The sequence below is a fragment of the Delphinus delphis genome, chromosome 11 (genome assembly GCF_949987515.2).
Source record: "Delphinus delphis chromosome 11, mDelDel1.2, whole genome shotgun sequence".
Classification (NCBI taxonomy): Eukaryota; Metazoa; Chordata; class Mammalia; order Artiodactyla; family Delphinidae; genus Delphinus; species Delphinus delphis.
Genome location: NC_082693.1, coordinates 14,869,310 through 14,884,203, shown reverse-complemented (window position 1 = coordinate 14,884,203; position 14,894 = coordinate 14,869,310). Strand labels below are relative to the sequence as shown.

The 14,894-nt window shown below is 37.2% G+C and overlaps 1 protein-coding gene across 5 annotated transcripts in view; it reads right to left on the bottom strand.

Annotated features, from left to right (window-relative positions):
* PIK3C2G (phosphatidylinositol-4-phosphate 3-kinase catalytic subunit type 2 gamma) overlaps positions 1–14,894 on the bottom strand; it is a 373,466-nt gene that overhangs the window by 249,842 nt on the left and 108,730 nt on the right. For all 5 annotated transcript variants that reach the window (XM_069541180.1, XM_060024362.1, XM_060024360.1 and 2 more), the window contains 2 exons: positions 13,487–13,609; positions 6,984–7,115 (listed from right to left, as the gene is read on the bottom strand). In XM_069541180.1, the coding sequence (XP_069397281.1) occupies positions 6,984–7,115; positions 13,487–13,609 (255 nt within the window). The remainder of the gene's footprint in view (positions 1–6,983; positions 7,116–13,486; positions 13,610–14,894) is intronic.

Here is a 14,894-nt window from a genome sequence, read left to right as displayed (position 1 = left end):
TGCGTCTCCCTCCCTCCCACCCTCCCTATCCCACCCCTCCAGGCAGTCACAAAGCACCAAGCTGATCTCCCTGTGCTATGCGGCTGCTTCCCACTAGCTATCTACCTTACGTTTAGTAGTGTATATATGTCCATGCCTCTCTTTCGCTTTGTCACAGTTTACCCTTCCCCCTCCCCATATCCTCACGTCCATTCTCTAGTAGGTCTGTGTCTTTATTCCTGTCTTACCCCTAGGTTCTTCATGACATTTTTTTTTTTTCTTAAGCACGTTTTTTTGCTCCAGGGTGACTAAATTCCTTGGGCATCTTTAAAGATATGAGCTCTAAACTTATAGAATCAAAATAGTTGTGGGACTTCATAGAGGAAATGATTCTTTAAGCATAACTAGAAAGATTATTCATATTTTGAATATTTAAAACTATGCTGTAAATTACCATAGTAAATGAGAGTGAATACAGGAAACACTTTAGACAGGAAGAATTCATGGATACTTTTAACAGCTTCAGTAACATCCAGATCCACAGAGGCTTATAGGAATTAAAAAACAAGCTACACCTGGCTTGTATATGTGAATAAGATTATTGGTAAAATGTTCCATGATCAGTAAGAAGAGTCTTTGATAAACAAACAAAATTAAAACTGTAGAACTTAAAGTCAATAAAATTAAGTTTATAAAGAACTTTAAAGTAAATTAAGCCTCTTTGAAAATAACATAGAATTCTACCTTGCCATTTAATGGACAAATATGCAAAATATGAAGGAAAAAAATCCAACAAATAAAGTTGTTAAATCCTGAGGCTTCCTGAGGCTTGGCTTCTTTATTTTTCATATCTAAAGATATTGTTAAAAAGTATCTGCCCAAGGGATATATTTTAAACATTTTAAACATTTATAATTTTAAACATTACTGGGCAGATATCTTTATACAACCCAAGAATATTCTTTCAGCAGAATGAATTTTGAGTCATTTTTTTCCCCTTTGTTCTATTCCCTCCTCATCTGGAGAAAGTTTGTTTTGTTTTGTTTTGTTTTTTGGTATAACAATAGCAGGGACCAGTATTAGCAAGCTAAAAGTTAACTCAATAAGGTAAAGATTAGAAAATTATGACTGTGATTTTCTCTTTTACTTTTCAGAGCATATAACCTTGCCCTAAATGGTCTGAAGCATCCATCCTCTTGGGGAAAGTTTTGGCCTAGTTTCAGCCAGAATGCGAAAAGAAGGTCTAACACTAAGTTTGGAGGGCTCAGATGTTAATGTCCTCCACAGTATTTACAGAAAATTTTCCTAGCCACAGTAGAATCAACAGGAGTGAGGAGGGAGGATGTGGCGTATTGGAAAGGGAATGTGACAAAAGAAAAAGCCACAACTTTCTGGCAATTTGAGATTGTGGGAAGCAGAAGACAGAGAAAGAGGGACAGAGTGAGTATGGTAGATAGAGGTATCCCAATTTCCCCCTCTTCTGCCTATAGGAAGACCCATGGGGAGGAGTGTTAGATAAGCGAGCATAGCCTAATGATGAGGGCAGAGGGGACTCCATTCTGTACCTCAAGCTTCAGATCCTGGAAGAAAGTCACCTACTGAACTGCTCTTGTACCAACTTGTGGAGTGACCTTAAACTTAGGGCCATGTGACATACAGGCAAAAGGAACTCCTGTGTTTAGCTTTATTGGGTCTTCTTTGGTTTCTGTACAGAAGAGATGGAGCCTAGGCACAGCTAAAGATATCTGTGTGAGGGTGTTTTCATAAAGGGGGTCACATGGTGGGGACAAAGGGCCTCTGTAATAAGGGCATCTGATTGAACCATCTGAGTTGAGGTCAGCTGGATGTCCCATATGGGTCTATGGTGCCTGCCAGAGCCCAAGTTACCCAGGGAGTGTCAGTAAGCCCTGGTGAAGCTGGGAGAGCACCAATCACAAGCTACACAAGATATAACAAATAACCACCAGCTTAAAAATGCCTTTGATTTGGATATCTAAGTAACTAGTTCAAATAATCTGTTTCTTTTCTGATCCTTTGTATCCAGATATCCTCTTAGAAAGAGAAGGTGTCGGGAAGCTATCTGAGTGACTGAGCATTTTATCCGAAGGAGGGAGACTGCATAATTCTAAAAGGACTATTTAAATTATTGAATTGACTTATTTTTTGTAATTGATGGAAAGTTGTTTTCTTCTCATTAGTTACAGGGTAGGAGCTCCTGATGAAAAGTGTGATATATTAAGTGCATTTTTCTTCACATTTAAGTTGTGTAATGAGTTATATTTATGGCCTTACTATATTTATACGTCTTGGCCATATTTCACTCTGAAAATCTGAATGACCTAAGCTGATTCCTACAAAAATGAAGGGACTCATTTCTCTCCTTTGATGGAGTCTGGATCAACAGTCACCCTGGCCTTAACCCTGAGGCATACAGGGAAGAGTGAAGTCAGAACTCTTGATTCAAGTATGTGTATGAAATGATGTATCAAGCAATAGGGCATAGAGAGAATGAACTTCTAGCTGTCCAACTGAGGCTGATATAATACATACTTTAAGGCAATTTGGGGGAAAGGATGTTTGGCACCATTCTTTGGGTTCTCTGTGTGTTGGATATTAGCTAATTTATATTAGCTAAGGGACTATATCTAAACAACTTTTTCGATATTTTAAGCATGATGGGAACTAAATTTCCATAGACTTCTGTGAATAGAAAACACAAGAATAATGAAGATGATTAGTGGAATTAAGATGTTAAAAGGATGCATCTAAGAGTGTTGATGGTCTCAACAGGAAAGAGGATGAAAATGGAAACTATTAATACCCAAGTTGGTGGGGTTCATCAGTAGTTTTTTTTTTTTTATTGGAGTATAATTGCTTTACAATGTTGTCTTAGTTTCTGCTGTACAATGAAGTGAATCAGCTATATGTATACCTATATCCCCTCCCTCTTGGACCTCCCTCCCACCACCCTGCCCCCCCATCCCACCCATCTAGGTCATCACAGGGCACCAAGCTGAGCTTCCTGTGCTTACAATGCTGTGAAAAGGTTTATTAAGTCAGTTAAAATTAAGCAAACAAACAAAAACATGGAAAAGGAAAACATGCCAGAAACAGTTTCATATAGTGGAAAGCACACCAGACATTATATCAGGACATCTGTACCCTGTCTTCATTAACTAGCCTTAATTACCTTAAGTTCTTTGAGCTTCTTGCACAAAATCAGTGGTTTTCAAGAGTTTTATATTTGTTTTCATATGGCTTTGTGGTTGGGGGAGTAGACTTTAGAAAGGTATTGAGGAGATGGCAAATAGATTTGACTCCAGAATTTCAAATGCCACCCTGCCCCCCCCCATCTAGCATGTACATAGACTGTTCGTTGATCTTATACGTGGAGATTTTGAATAAGATGTCATTAGAAAAGGACCACGCTGATAAATATAGCATTTCTATTCTTAAGGATCCTTTTAATTTCAATATTGTACCAATTCCTATGCCTAGAAAAACCAAACCAAAATCTGTGGCACCAGGCGAACAGATGGGTTGGTTTACCCTCTCTGGGTCCCTGTTTCCTCAGACAATAAAAAAGTGGTTTGAATACATTAATTATTGTCATTTTTAGCTATAGGATTCTATACATCCATGGCTTGGCATTCTGGAACCAGCACTTCCAGAAGATCTCATACTGTGAAACTCTTTGGGACTCTGACTCTCATAGGTCTAACAGGTTTCATGCCCAAGAGCAGAGCCCAGGTAAGGCTGAGACAGGCAGTGAGGTTTTCACAGTGCATTCATGGAGCAGGGCATGGCACATAAGGGCAGGAAGGGAGGCAGCTTGATGTAGTAACACGTGTGGAGAGGAGAGAAGTCAGCCCTTCATTCTGGTTCTTGTTCTATTCCTAAGTAGCCCAGTGACCTCTAGCCAGCCCCTTTAACCTTCCTTCATCATAAAGATCTTCACATATAAATGAGATATTTGAATTAGTTGAGCTCTGAGGGTCTTTCTTGTACAGGATGGAAGAATGATAAGGAATTTTCATCCACAACTTGCTTCTATTATTTGATTTTAAGGATATACCTGAAATGATCATTTATAGTGGGATCAGGGTTGGCTACTCAGACAACAGTCTAAGGAATAAAATTTTATTAAGATTAAGATTTATTTAGGCCTCTTTTGAAATTCCGCAAAAGATTCTGAATTTCCTGGGCTTTAACGCATCTCAGGAGCTCTGAAAATACCGATGCTTGGGCCCCTCCACAGACCAGTTAAATTAGAATCTTTGGGAACACATGGGTTTATTTTTAAATCTCCCCAGGAGATTCTATTGTTCAATAAAGGTTGAGTCTCTCTGCACTGAAGGAGTTTACCACAATTTAGAAATGCTAAGTAACCACCATACTATTTGTTTTGAATTTAAGTAGGGAAGGTAGGTCATAGAAATTATTGAGGTGAGAATAACACTTTCTTACTGCAGTGTGGAGGCATTGTGAATATAGATATGGTATAAGTCCTGTCTGCAAAGGAGAGGATTATAAAACTTTCGTGGGCAAAATTTTACCTTTTTTTTTTTTTTTTTTTGCGGTACGTGGGCCTCTCACTGTTGTGGCCTCTGCCGTTGCAGAGCACAGGCTCCGGACGCGCAGGCTCAGCGGCCATGGCTCACGGGCCCAGCCGCTCTGCAGCATGTGGAATCTTCCCGGACCGGGGCACGAACCCGTGTCCCCTGCATCGGCAGGCGGACTCTCAACCACTGCACCACCAGGGAAGCCCATTACCTTAGTTTTTGAAACATATTTTTTAATAGGGTTGAAGGTGAATTTGTGTGCTTGAAAATGTTGTTTATTTTTATTTGTACACACTCTCGATGTAGTTATAACCAATACATCTGAGTTTAATCTTCATTGGTTCTTCTGAAACCCACTTCTCAAAACCACAAAGAGATAAGAAACCTTTAATTTTGCATATTTTCAGGTTGTGTGTATCTTGGAAAAAATAGAGACATAAATGCTCATTACAGCTCCACATGGCTGGGTATGAGAAATTCAAGTTGTAATAAATGATAGATTCAATACCAAATGTTTATGGGCAGGGGTCACTCCATGAAAGAAAATGAAATTAAGTGACTTATTTGCTGTGATCTGGAAATATCTCCATCAAATAAATTGGGTTAGAATCTCTGTAACTCAAAGCAATGAGCACAGTGGGAGTTATTACGTCTCCCCAAATGGCCCACATGGTGGATTTCTGATGTCTTAAAAGATCTGGATTTCTTTAAGTTGGTTAGCCCAGGAGAGAGGCAGATTTTCTGATTTTCATAAGAAATAGTCTTTTGGAAATACATTTACAAATCCTTATTGAAGCTTTCTTTGAAGTAAGTTGTGTTTCTGTGATGTCTCATCAACCACAATTTTGCCACTTTCTCTTAGGAAAACCATTTAGTATCAGTCCCAGATGGCATTTCTTAAAGATGCCCATTGTCCATGATCACTCGCATGTAAAGTGTTTACCAGAAGTTAAGTGACAGATGACAAAACAACATGGAGGCAGTGTTTTACTATCACAACCATGTAGAAAAAAGCTTTGAAGAGTAGCTTGAAAGATAAAAATATTCTAAACTTTTTATATGTTTAACAATTTTTGATTACCTGTTATGTGAAAAGTAGTATGTTGGATGATGAGCAGGCATAAAATGGATTAAATTCTTTTTCAGTGAGTAACTGGAAATGTATTCTACAAACATGCTAGATCTTACAAATACTGCAGTTGAAACTTTAAAGAAACTCACTCATGAGATGGAAGGGCACCTGCATAGCTGCTCCTAGTGACAAAGTAATGAAAGTTTCTAGCCCACAAATCAGATTTTTGAAATATCTGCTAACAGCAGTTGGTATTCCTTTTAGGGCTGAACTGTTTCTTATAGACTTTTGAAATTTTATTTCATTCTAAATCTCCTACAGAGATTGATATTTTTCCAATTCAATTTAATAAACAAACCTGTACTGATTGCCTATTTATAAGAGATACCATGTTAGATGATAGAAATTATAAAGAAAATACATTCCCTGTCCTCATACATGTGGAAATTGGCTATAACATGAAAACTAATAAAAGAGCAACACACACACAGCATGTCATAATTAACCTAATAAAAAATGATTTTAAAAATGTATCACAGTTGCTTTGATGACAATTTATTTATATTGACTAAATGTGGGAACTAAAAGCTGATGAATTTTCCTAACATTTTTATATTACCAAATCTTCCTAAAAGAGCAGGGGCAGAAACATCCTTTATAATAATATTAAAATAACAATATAGGTTCTATTTCTTCGAAAGTCATGTATTTTACAATTTGATTCTAAAGCAAGTCTTGCCATGGAAAAGTCACTAAGCTGTTTTATTTAAAATATTTTTTCCTTAATAACACTGAAAAATCATGTAACTGACTTTATCAAATATTCTAAGCATTAATAATTCCAAATCCTTATGGTTAAATCAACAGTTAATTTTTCAATGGCAATTAGTTCTGATAGAATATCAGAACTCCTATTTGGCTTACTTTTCTGAAAAATATCCTCTTAAAGTTGACATATATTTCTTCTTGGCAATAAAAGGTCAGTAAACTAATTACATTGAATAATTTTACTTCAGCCAGAATTTCATGACTTATATTGTTTCTAAATGACAGTACTGATCTAAATCATTTTGAATTAGTAATTCCAGAGAAACTGGCTGGTCACATAAGGAAAAGAAATTGAGATTGGTCATGCCAATACCTTTTCATGACCCAGTTGACAAGCTGAGCATGAGGCCTGTTTCTAAAGCCACTTCTACATTTTGCTTTACAGTCCCACTTTCAATAGTCATGATTTATATTGAGCTATCTCAAATTTAGAATAAAATGTCTCCTTGATTTTCTCATTATGCCAAATACAGCTCACTATACAGTTCCAAGGAGGTTTTTATTGAGATGGAAGTTTTATTAATCACAAATGATATACTTACTGTTTTGGAAACAGCGGAAGACAAGTCCAGGCCAATAAATCTGCATTGTTCGTTGCACAGGTAATCCCAAACAGTTTTATAGTGAGCATGGATTCCCTTGGAAGTGACTTTATTTCAAGAGGAAAATTGATTCTTAAAATAAAAGAAAGAAGTAGGTTATCTACCCATTTGCAACCATGTTTTCATAAATATTTCCTTGTAACATAATGTTATATGACAAAAATATTTTAACTATTTGAATCGAGGCATCCTCTTAAATTTTGTGTTGTATCTTGTAAAAGTAGAAATATAGCAGAAGTACATAGAGTAATGAGATTGATTACTCTATGGGGATTGCTATAATTTTGATATATAAGTTTATTTTTAAAAATTACAATAACTTGAGCAATTACAATTACATAATAAAAGAATGGTTAACATTGTCTTAGGGAATGGGGGGACGGCAGGAAATAACTCATAATGGGTCTTAAAGAGTAAGTTGGTTACAATCAGATGGAGATTTGGAAAAGAATATTCCAAGAAAAGAAAAGTGCATAGACAAGGGCATATATGCATGTAGCTGAGGAGTGGTGAGCAGCTCATTGTGGCTAGAACACAGAATGTAGTCAAGGTGATCTGGAAAGTTATGGAGGATGCAATTAGAAAGACAGGTGGTTGCCAGGATGTTTAAGAACTCTGTATGCTAGGCAAAGGGATCTGAGATTTTTCCTAATGGCAAAAGGAAATGTTTAAATGAGAGAGCTAAAAGCATAGAGAGTTGTTTATAATTTTAAATGTGGACTATTCTGGGTGATAATGAGATTCCAGGAATTTGGGGGCTGATTGCTGAGATGTAACAGACAATACAATTCCTGGATATGTCAAGGTGAATCAAACTCAGACCCTGGATGGATTGTAGATATGGACAAAAAAAGTGGCTAAGGATAAACACAAGATTGTTAATAGTGGAAAAAACCTTGAATTTGGGCATTGAATCTACCAATATATATGAGACTGCCTAGAAGGTTATAAATGATACTGTAAGATTGGGAGGGGTACACCTGGGTGGTAGAAGTATCTAAGAATAAAGGGCTTTTGACAGAAAGTTGAGAGTGTGATCTGAGGTCCCTAATCATGGACAGGAAGAAGGATACAAGAGCCTCAAGAGAAGTATGGGGCTTAGGAGAGATCTATTTATGAGACAAGAAGACATTTTTCAAAAAGTTGAGATGGGGGGAATATGTTCACTAGAAGATGAGAATGCTATGAAGAAATGGGAAAATTGGAACAGACGTTAGCATGTAGGGGAAGATTAATGGGAACTGATTCACCAAGGAATGGGAAGAAGTAAAAGGAAAGTGACTGGAAGAGCAAATGGGCAATTTGTATTGGATGATATCTCATGCCGTTAGGTGTGAGGAGTATGAACAGAATCCACTGGCCTTGTAATTCCCAGTTGAACTTTGAAGTCAACTTGTTTTAGCAGTGGGTGATTATTAGAGGACTGATTGTGACCAAAGTCTATCATCCAGTTGGAAAGTGCTTACTGAGGTTGGCCCAGGTGAGGCCTCAGGTAGTATCGAGTGTCTTCTCACACAAGAAGTTGGCTGTCTAATCTGGATATGGGCAGCAGTCCTTACTCAGTGTGTAAAATAAGAGTTTGGTGACCTCCTTTTGTGTGTGGCTAGGCAGCATTCAGCCTTAGGAATGAGGAGGAGTTAATTCAGCCCAGTGATCATAACTGATTTTGAGGAAGTACACATCTCTCCCCTCAACATGCTGTTCTCTGAGATAGAGAGGTCCAGACCCAGGTGGCAGTAAGACATCTAACAAAAGGAAAGACAGAAGGGCTATTTTAGAGTTTGAATGGATAACTAATATTTGACTAACAGCATATTAGTGGAATAGGACAATGAAGAATTAAAGATGAATTCCAGGCTTCCAGATTATGTTGTAGTGGATTACCTTTAACAGATAGAAAACACAGAGGAGGAGCATGGGGTAGGGGATATATGTGCGGTTTAGGGCATGATGTCATTGAGTTAATAATAACTCAGAGATGTCAATATGTAAGCTATGAGTGGAGAAGATGAATCAGAGGCTTGGATTTGCATATATGTGCATTCAAATATTGGCCCCATGACTAAACAGATGTTCTTCTTTGAGTGATGAATTTAACCTTCCTAAGTCTTGTTTTTCTTATCCATAAATGGAACAAATATTACATAACACAGTATGTGGCAAATGGCAGGTTGTATATCAGCCTTATATTCAGTATTCTATCAACAATGTAAAAACTTATATTAGCCATTGTAGACAGATAAAATATAATTCTAGTTAAAAGTAAGGAAGGGAAATAATGACTAGAGTAAAAAAAATTATTTTACAAGATTAGTGAAATTTAGACTATTGAAAATTAAATTATTACACATTTAGACATCTAAAGCTAAAAGTCTCTTTTCTTTCATATTCCTTCATGGTCATAATATTCATTCAATGTAATGTGAACATATTTCTCAGCTTAAAAGAAGCTCTGAAACTCAACATAAAATGTTGATGATTCTGTGGAATGCACAGTAATTTCTTGAATATTCTTTTACCTGTAATTGACTTGCTATTCAGTTTTCATATTGCTGTGGTAGGATGGAAGCTATAATTTCACTTTATTTCTCACATAATCTGGAAAGTTCTTTTTTCCATTGAGTCTGGCTTCTTCATGTATAACTTCACTTATTAGTGAGCTTTTCATATCAAGAATGACAAAAAATTCGATAAGTTACAGTGGATAGTTACTTCCAATCTCCATTCTGTCATTTTTATTAATAAAGATAAATTCTTCTAGGGTAAGAATATATGCTTTACAAATAGTTATTTATTCATTTCTTGAATAGATATGGATTTTTGAAGCCAGAATAATCTCAGAGTCACTGAGAAATCTTTTTTTATTAACTTCTACATGGCTGTTGAAAAATCAAAGGAATGAACTTTTACACAAAACAAGGAAGAAAAATACTTTAAGAGACAATTCAATAAGTGAAGTCAGATTGCTTCTTTATATCCAAGCTGTTGCCACAGACCTCAAGTTTTAACCGTATGTTTGCCTTACTCTGCTGTTTAAAAATGAGTAAGCACTAAAATTTTTCTTAAACATTCTTTTCTTCTATATGAGACAGCTTTTCTAAAATCAGAATAAGTTTTTGATAGTGAAAATGGAAGATTTAAAAAGTCACATTGTATAGAACTCCCTTATTAACACTAATATAAAATAACAGACCATTGTAAGGACTTTGACTTTTATCTGAGTGAAAAAGGGAGCCGTTGTAGGATTATAAAACAGAAGAATGATGTGGCCTGACTTACATTTTAAAAGAGGTTACTTTAACTGCTGTGTGAGAAGGATTCTAAAGGTGCAAGAGAAGTAGGGTGACTATTTCAAGGCTACTGTAGGAATACAGGGTAGATATGATGGTGGCCTAGACCAGTGAAAGTGATGAGAAGTAATGTTCTGGAAATATTTTGAGGAGAGAGACAGTAGGATTCCTGGACATCGTGTTCTGAGAGAAGGAAATTTAGGCTAAGGATCTGACCTGAACAACCGATACTGGAAATGATCATCCAGAGTGGCCATCCATGGCTGGAACAAGTTTGGAGAGTAAGATCAAGAGTTTAGTTTTAGACATGTTGAGTGAGTACGTGTGAAGTTTGTGACTGATGCCTGTGTTGGCGAAATAAATTTGGGAGCTGTTGGCATACAGATGGCATTTAAAGCTATGTGACTATAAGAGAAAACTAAGGAGTAAAGATAGATATAACAGAAGAGGCTTTAGGGTTAAGATTATGATCAGTCTGGGAGAAGAAAAGAATATGGAGAAGGAATGCCCAGCGAGGGAGGAGAAAAGCTTAAAGAATGTGGGAGCCAGCTCCTACCAGATCATGTAAGATGAAGACTGAGAAACAAATATCAGATTTAGCTTTGCAGGTCATGAGTGACTCTAATGGTCAATTTCGGTGGAGCAGAGACGATGAAAGCCTGATTGGAGAATGCATGAGAGCAGAGGAAAAAAATGGAAGAACGTGAATACAGACGACTCCTCGGAAGGGTTTTGCTGCAAAGTAGAGGGAAAAAATGTCATGGCTGCTGTTGAAAAAAAGAAGTAGAGTTTTGTTTTAATTTAAGATGTGAGAACTATTTGTAGAATATAAATACTCAGCCCAAGATTTTATATGTTGTAAGAAACAGTATGAAAATCACAGTAAAAACCTCAGCTTTGGAGTCAGAGTGGGTCTGAGCACTAGTTCTGTCACTTACTGGTTGTGGGACCTGGGGCAAGTTAATTAAGCTTCATAAACATTAATATTCTGATCTGTAAAATGGAGACGACAGTATCTGTTCTGTTCCTGTGAGAAACTCTCACAGGAAAGATAACAATCATGCACTCTCTTTTTTTAATTTATTTTTTAAATTTTTTACTTATATTTTATTTTTTTAACATCTTTATTGGAGTATAATTGCTTTACAATGGTGTGTTAGTTTCTGCTTTATAACAAAGTGAATCAGCTATACATATACATATGTCCCCATATCTCCTCCCTCTTGGAGATCAGCTCGGTGCTTTGTGACCACCTAGAGGGATGGGATAGGGAGGATGGAAGAGAAACACTCATGCACTCTTGAAGGAAGAGAAGAAAAGTATACCAATGAAGTTATTCCAACAACACTAATGATTTTCCATTTATTTTGAGATTTTTTTTCTTTGACTTTAGAATTAGTAGATTTTCCCCTTGAATTGTTTAAATAATAGCACATATCTGTCAGTTGAAAATGAATCTGACTTTTTGAAACAACCAGGAATGTTTTAATTAAGTCAGAAGAATAATTCTAGTAATTGAGCTGGTTAATGCATTTTTGAGGAATCACTTATTATACAAAATTCATTCACTTTCCAAGCTACACTTCCTGGACTCTTACTCTGTCTGGTGCTGCTTTATCTGCTAGGGATAAAATTTTAAAATTTGAAAATAAAAATCTTTGTATCCTTTAGCAGAAGCAAACAGAAATGTAAACAAACACATTCAGTAAGCGACCATAAGACAGTACTTTGAGGTTCAGACCAAACGAAAAAAGAAAAGGTGGCCAATTTTTACAGAATGATACAGGAAAGGGTTTATAGAGAAGGTGGAGGAGTGTTCTGGAAGATAATTAGGAGTTCCCAAAGTAGGCAGTGAAGACACTGTCCTTCTGACAGATGGATGACCCCTAGCAGAGGCGTGATTTCTCAGTTCCTAGGGTAAGTAGATCAGACGCAGAGAGTGGCTGGCTGGGTGCATGGGCAGACAGTGGGGCTAACTCCAGAGATGAAAGTGCAGAGATAGGCAGGGACCAAACCACAGAGGGCCTTGTGTGCTATGCTAAATTACTTGTATTTTACCTTATAGGAATTGGGGAGCCACTAAAGAATTTTACAAGCAGAAATGATTCTGTGCAATGGAAGGGGATTTTGTAATTGAAGGTCAGGTTTTCAAGAAGAGATAAAGGTTGTCACAGACCTAGAAGGAAGATTTGCTTTGGAGTATGTAAGAATTGAGGAACACATGTTATGCCTCAGGACTCAGTCTCCCCACTAAGAGTGGGATAGATGGTACTATTCTAACACCATCTTCAGAGTCCCAGAAGTTTTGGCTCATATATATCAATAGGACAGTACAATACTGGGAATCAAATTATCTCCTAAGAAAGCCTGATCTTCTGAAATGGCTGATGGATAGTAGGCTGGGGAGTTTGCTTCTACTGTGGTGGGAAGAAAATTGGTTCTCAGCGGATCAGTGGAGACCCCAGAGAAAGGACAGCAGAGCAGTGTCATGGGAATAGCAAGGAAAAGCAATGGTAACCATATAAAAACCATAGATGGAGCCTAGGAGCCCCCTGAGATTCTGAGTAAAGCAAAGGCTTGAGGTGGGAGGCAGAGAAGAAGAGGAAGGCATGGATAGTGTCAAGAAGGTACTCTTCCTTCTTCATTTAATAAATCTCTATAAAATTATGAAGTAGGAGTTGCTTACCCCAAATTAGGTGACAGTTTACACAATGCATAGATAATTACTGTTCAAAAACTTGATTGTTTAAACAAATTTATAACTGGCTTTTGGGGAAAAATGGAGACTACATATGTTACTAGGTGATTTCTTTCTTCTTTGTTATATCTGGAATCTACCTCCCTCTAACCCCAAGTAGAGGGTATTCCTTTTATCCACAGTCTGTGAATGATTAATAATTCTCCCTTTCCCAATTTCAATCTTTGAGCAGTTCAACACACGTAGATTGGACACTTATCTAGATTTTTAAATGGACCTTTAATATGCTGAATTGAAATCAGTTATCTATTATACCTAGCATATTTATCACATCACTGAATCAAATCAACTGACAATATTTAAAAAAAAATCATACCCTTCACTTAAGAAAAGGGTGAAAAAACCCCTGATCTTTATTAGACAAATGATCCTGCCAGAATAAAGATTAAACTTACGTTTCATTCCAGTTGACCAAGAAAAAAAACAATTTTTTGACTGGAATATTTCTGCAGTTTCTCACTTGGCACAGTTTCTTTCCAGCATATGTAAGCCAACAGGAAAAAGAAAATGCTTTATACCTAAAAAGAAACAACATTGATTCAATAAGCTGAACACTATAAAGGAACCAGTTTTCTATATGGGTCAATTATTTTTATAGTTAAAAGTCAAATGAAATGATAAAGTGCTATTTGCTTGTATAGAGTGTACTTTAAAAATTACTAAGAATTTATGTTTGGTGACTTCAGCAAGATTGCAGAATAAGAAGCCCTAGACCCTCCTTCCCCCCTGGAGACACCAATTCAATTTCCTTTGCGAGAAATCCAGAAACATGTTAAAAGGCTCTTGCACCACAGGCAAGTGCAAAACCGGCCACATAAAAATCAGCAGGAAAATTCATGGCACTCATTTTGCAGAGCTCCTCCTCACAGCAGAGTGGGATCAGGAGGAAACTCCCAGCTCCCAGCTTCTCCCTTGGCTGGGAAAGAGAAGACTAGAACATATGCCTAACATTCAGACTTTTTAGGGGTCTATCCAAGGGACGGGTTTCTCTCTTGCTGAATCTAAATGCAGAATAGGAATGGGTGCCAGTTTGGAGGACTCTGAGAACAAAGGCAATGGTTTGAACTAGCGCAAACTCACTCACCACTTCCCCCCCAGCTCAGTGCAAAATGAATAGGAGAAAACCCCCAACTCCCAGCTTCTCCCTTGGGAAAGATTTGGATTGTGGTTCCAATGTTGCAGCTTTTTTGGGGGGTGCTGCCTGAGGGACTGGTTTCTGTCTCAGAATGCTGACAGGGTATGATATACTCTAAATGCCTGGGGACCATGGATTTAGGAGAACAAAGAAGAGCTGGGATGCTTGCTGCCACTCCAGAGGATATGCGGGGCAACAGAAGAGGTTGATGCAGCTTGATGGTCTCTGCATTGGCAGGAAGAGAGGGGAGCAGGGAAAGCGTAGTGTGCATCACAGAAGCCCAGGGAATATGCATCTACAGAAAATATTTGAAAGGCCCCGCAAATCTCTAGCTGGACTGATTGGTAACTTTCTTCCCCTATATGAAACCACTCCATAAAGACCGGGAGAGGTAGCTGTTTTTTTCAAATGCTCAAATCCCAATACAAAGTAAAACAAGGTATACGAAGAAAGAGGAAAACACGGCCCAAGCAAAGGAACAAAATAAATCTCCAGAAACTAATCTTAAAGAAATGGAAGTATATGAACTACCTGACAAAGAATTTTATATATAACAAAATGAGAACATCAAGAAAGAGATAAACATATTAAAAAGAACCACACAGAAATTTTAGAGCTGAAGAATACAATAACTGAATTGAAAAAAAATCAGTAGAGAGGTTCAAGGG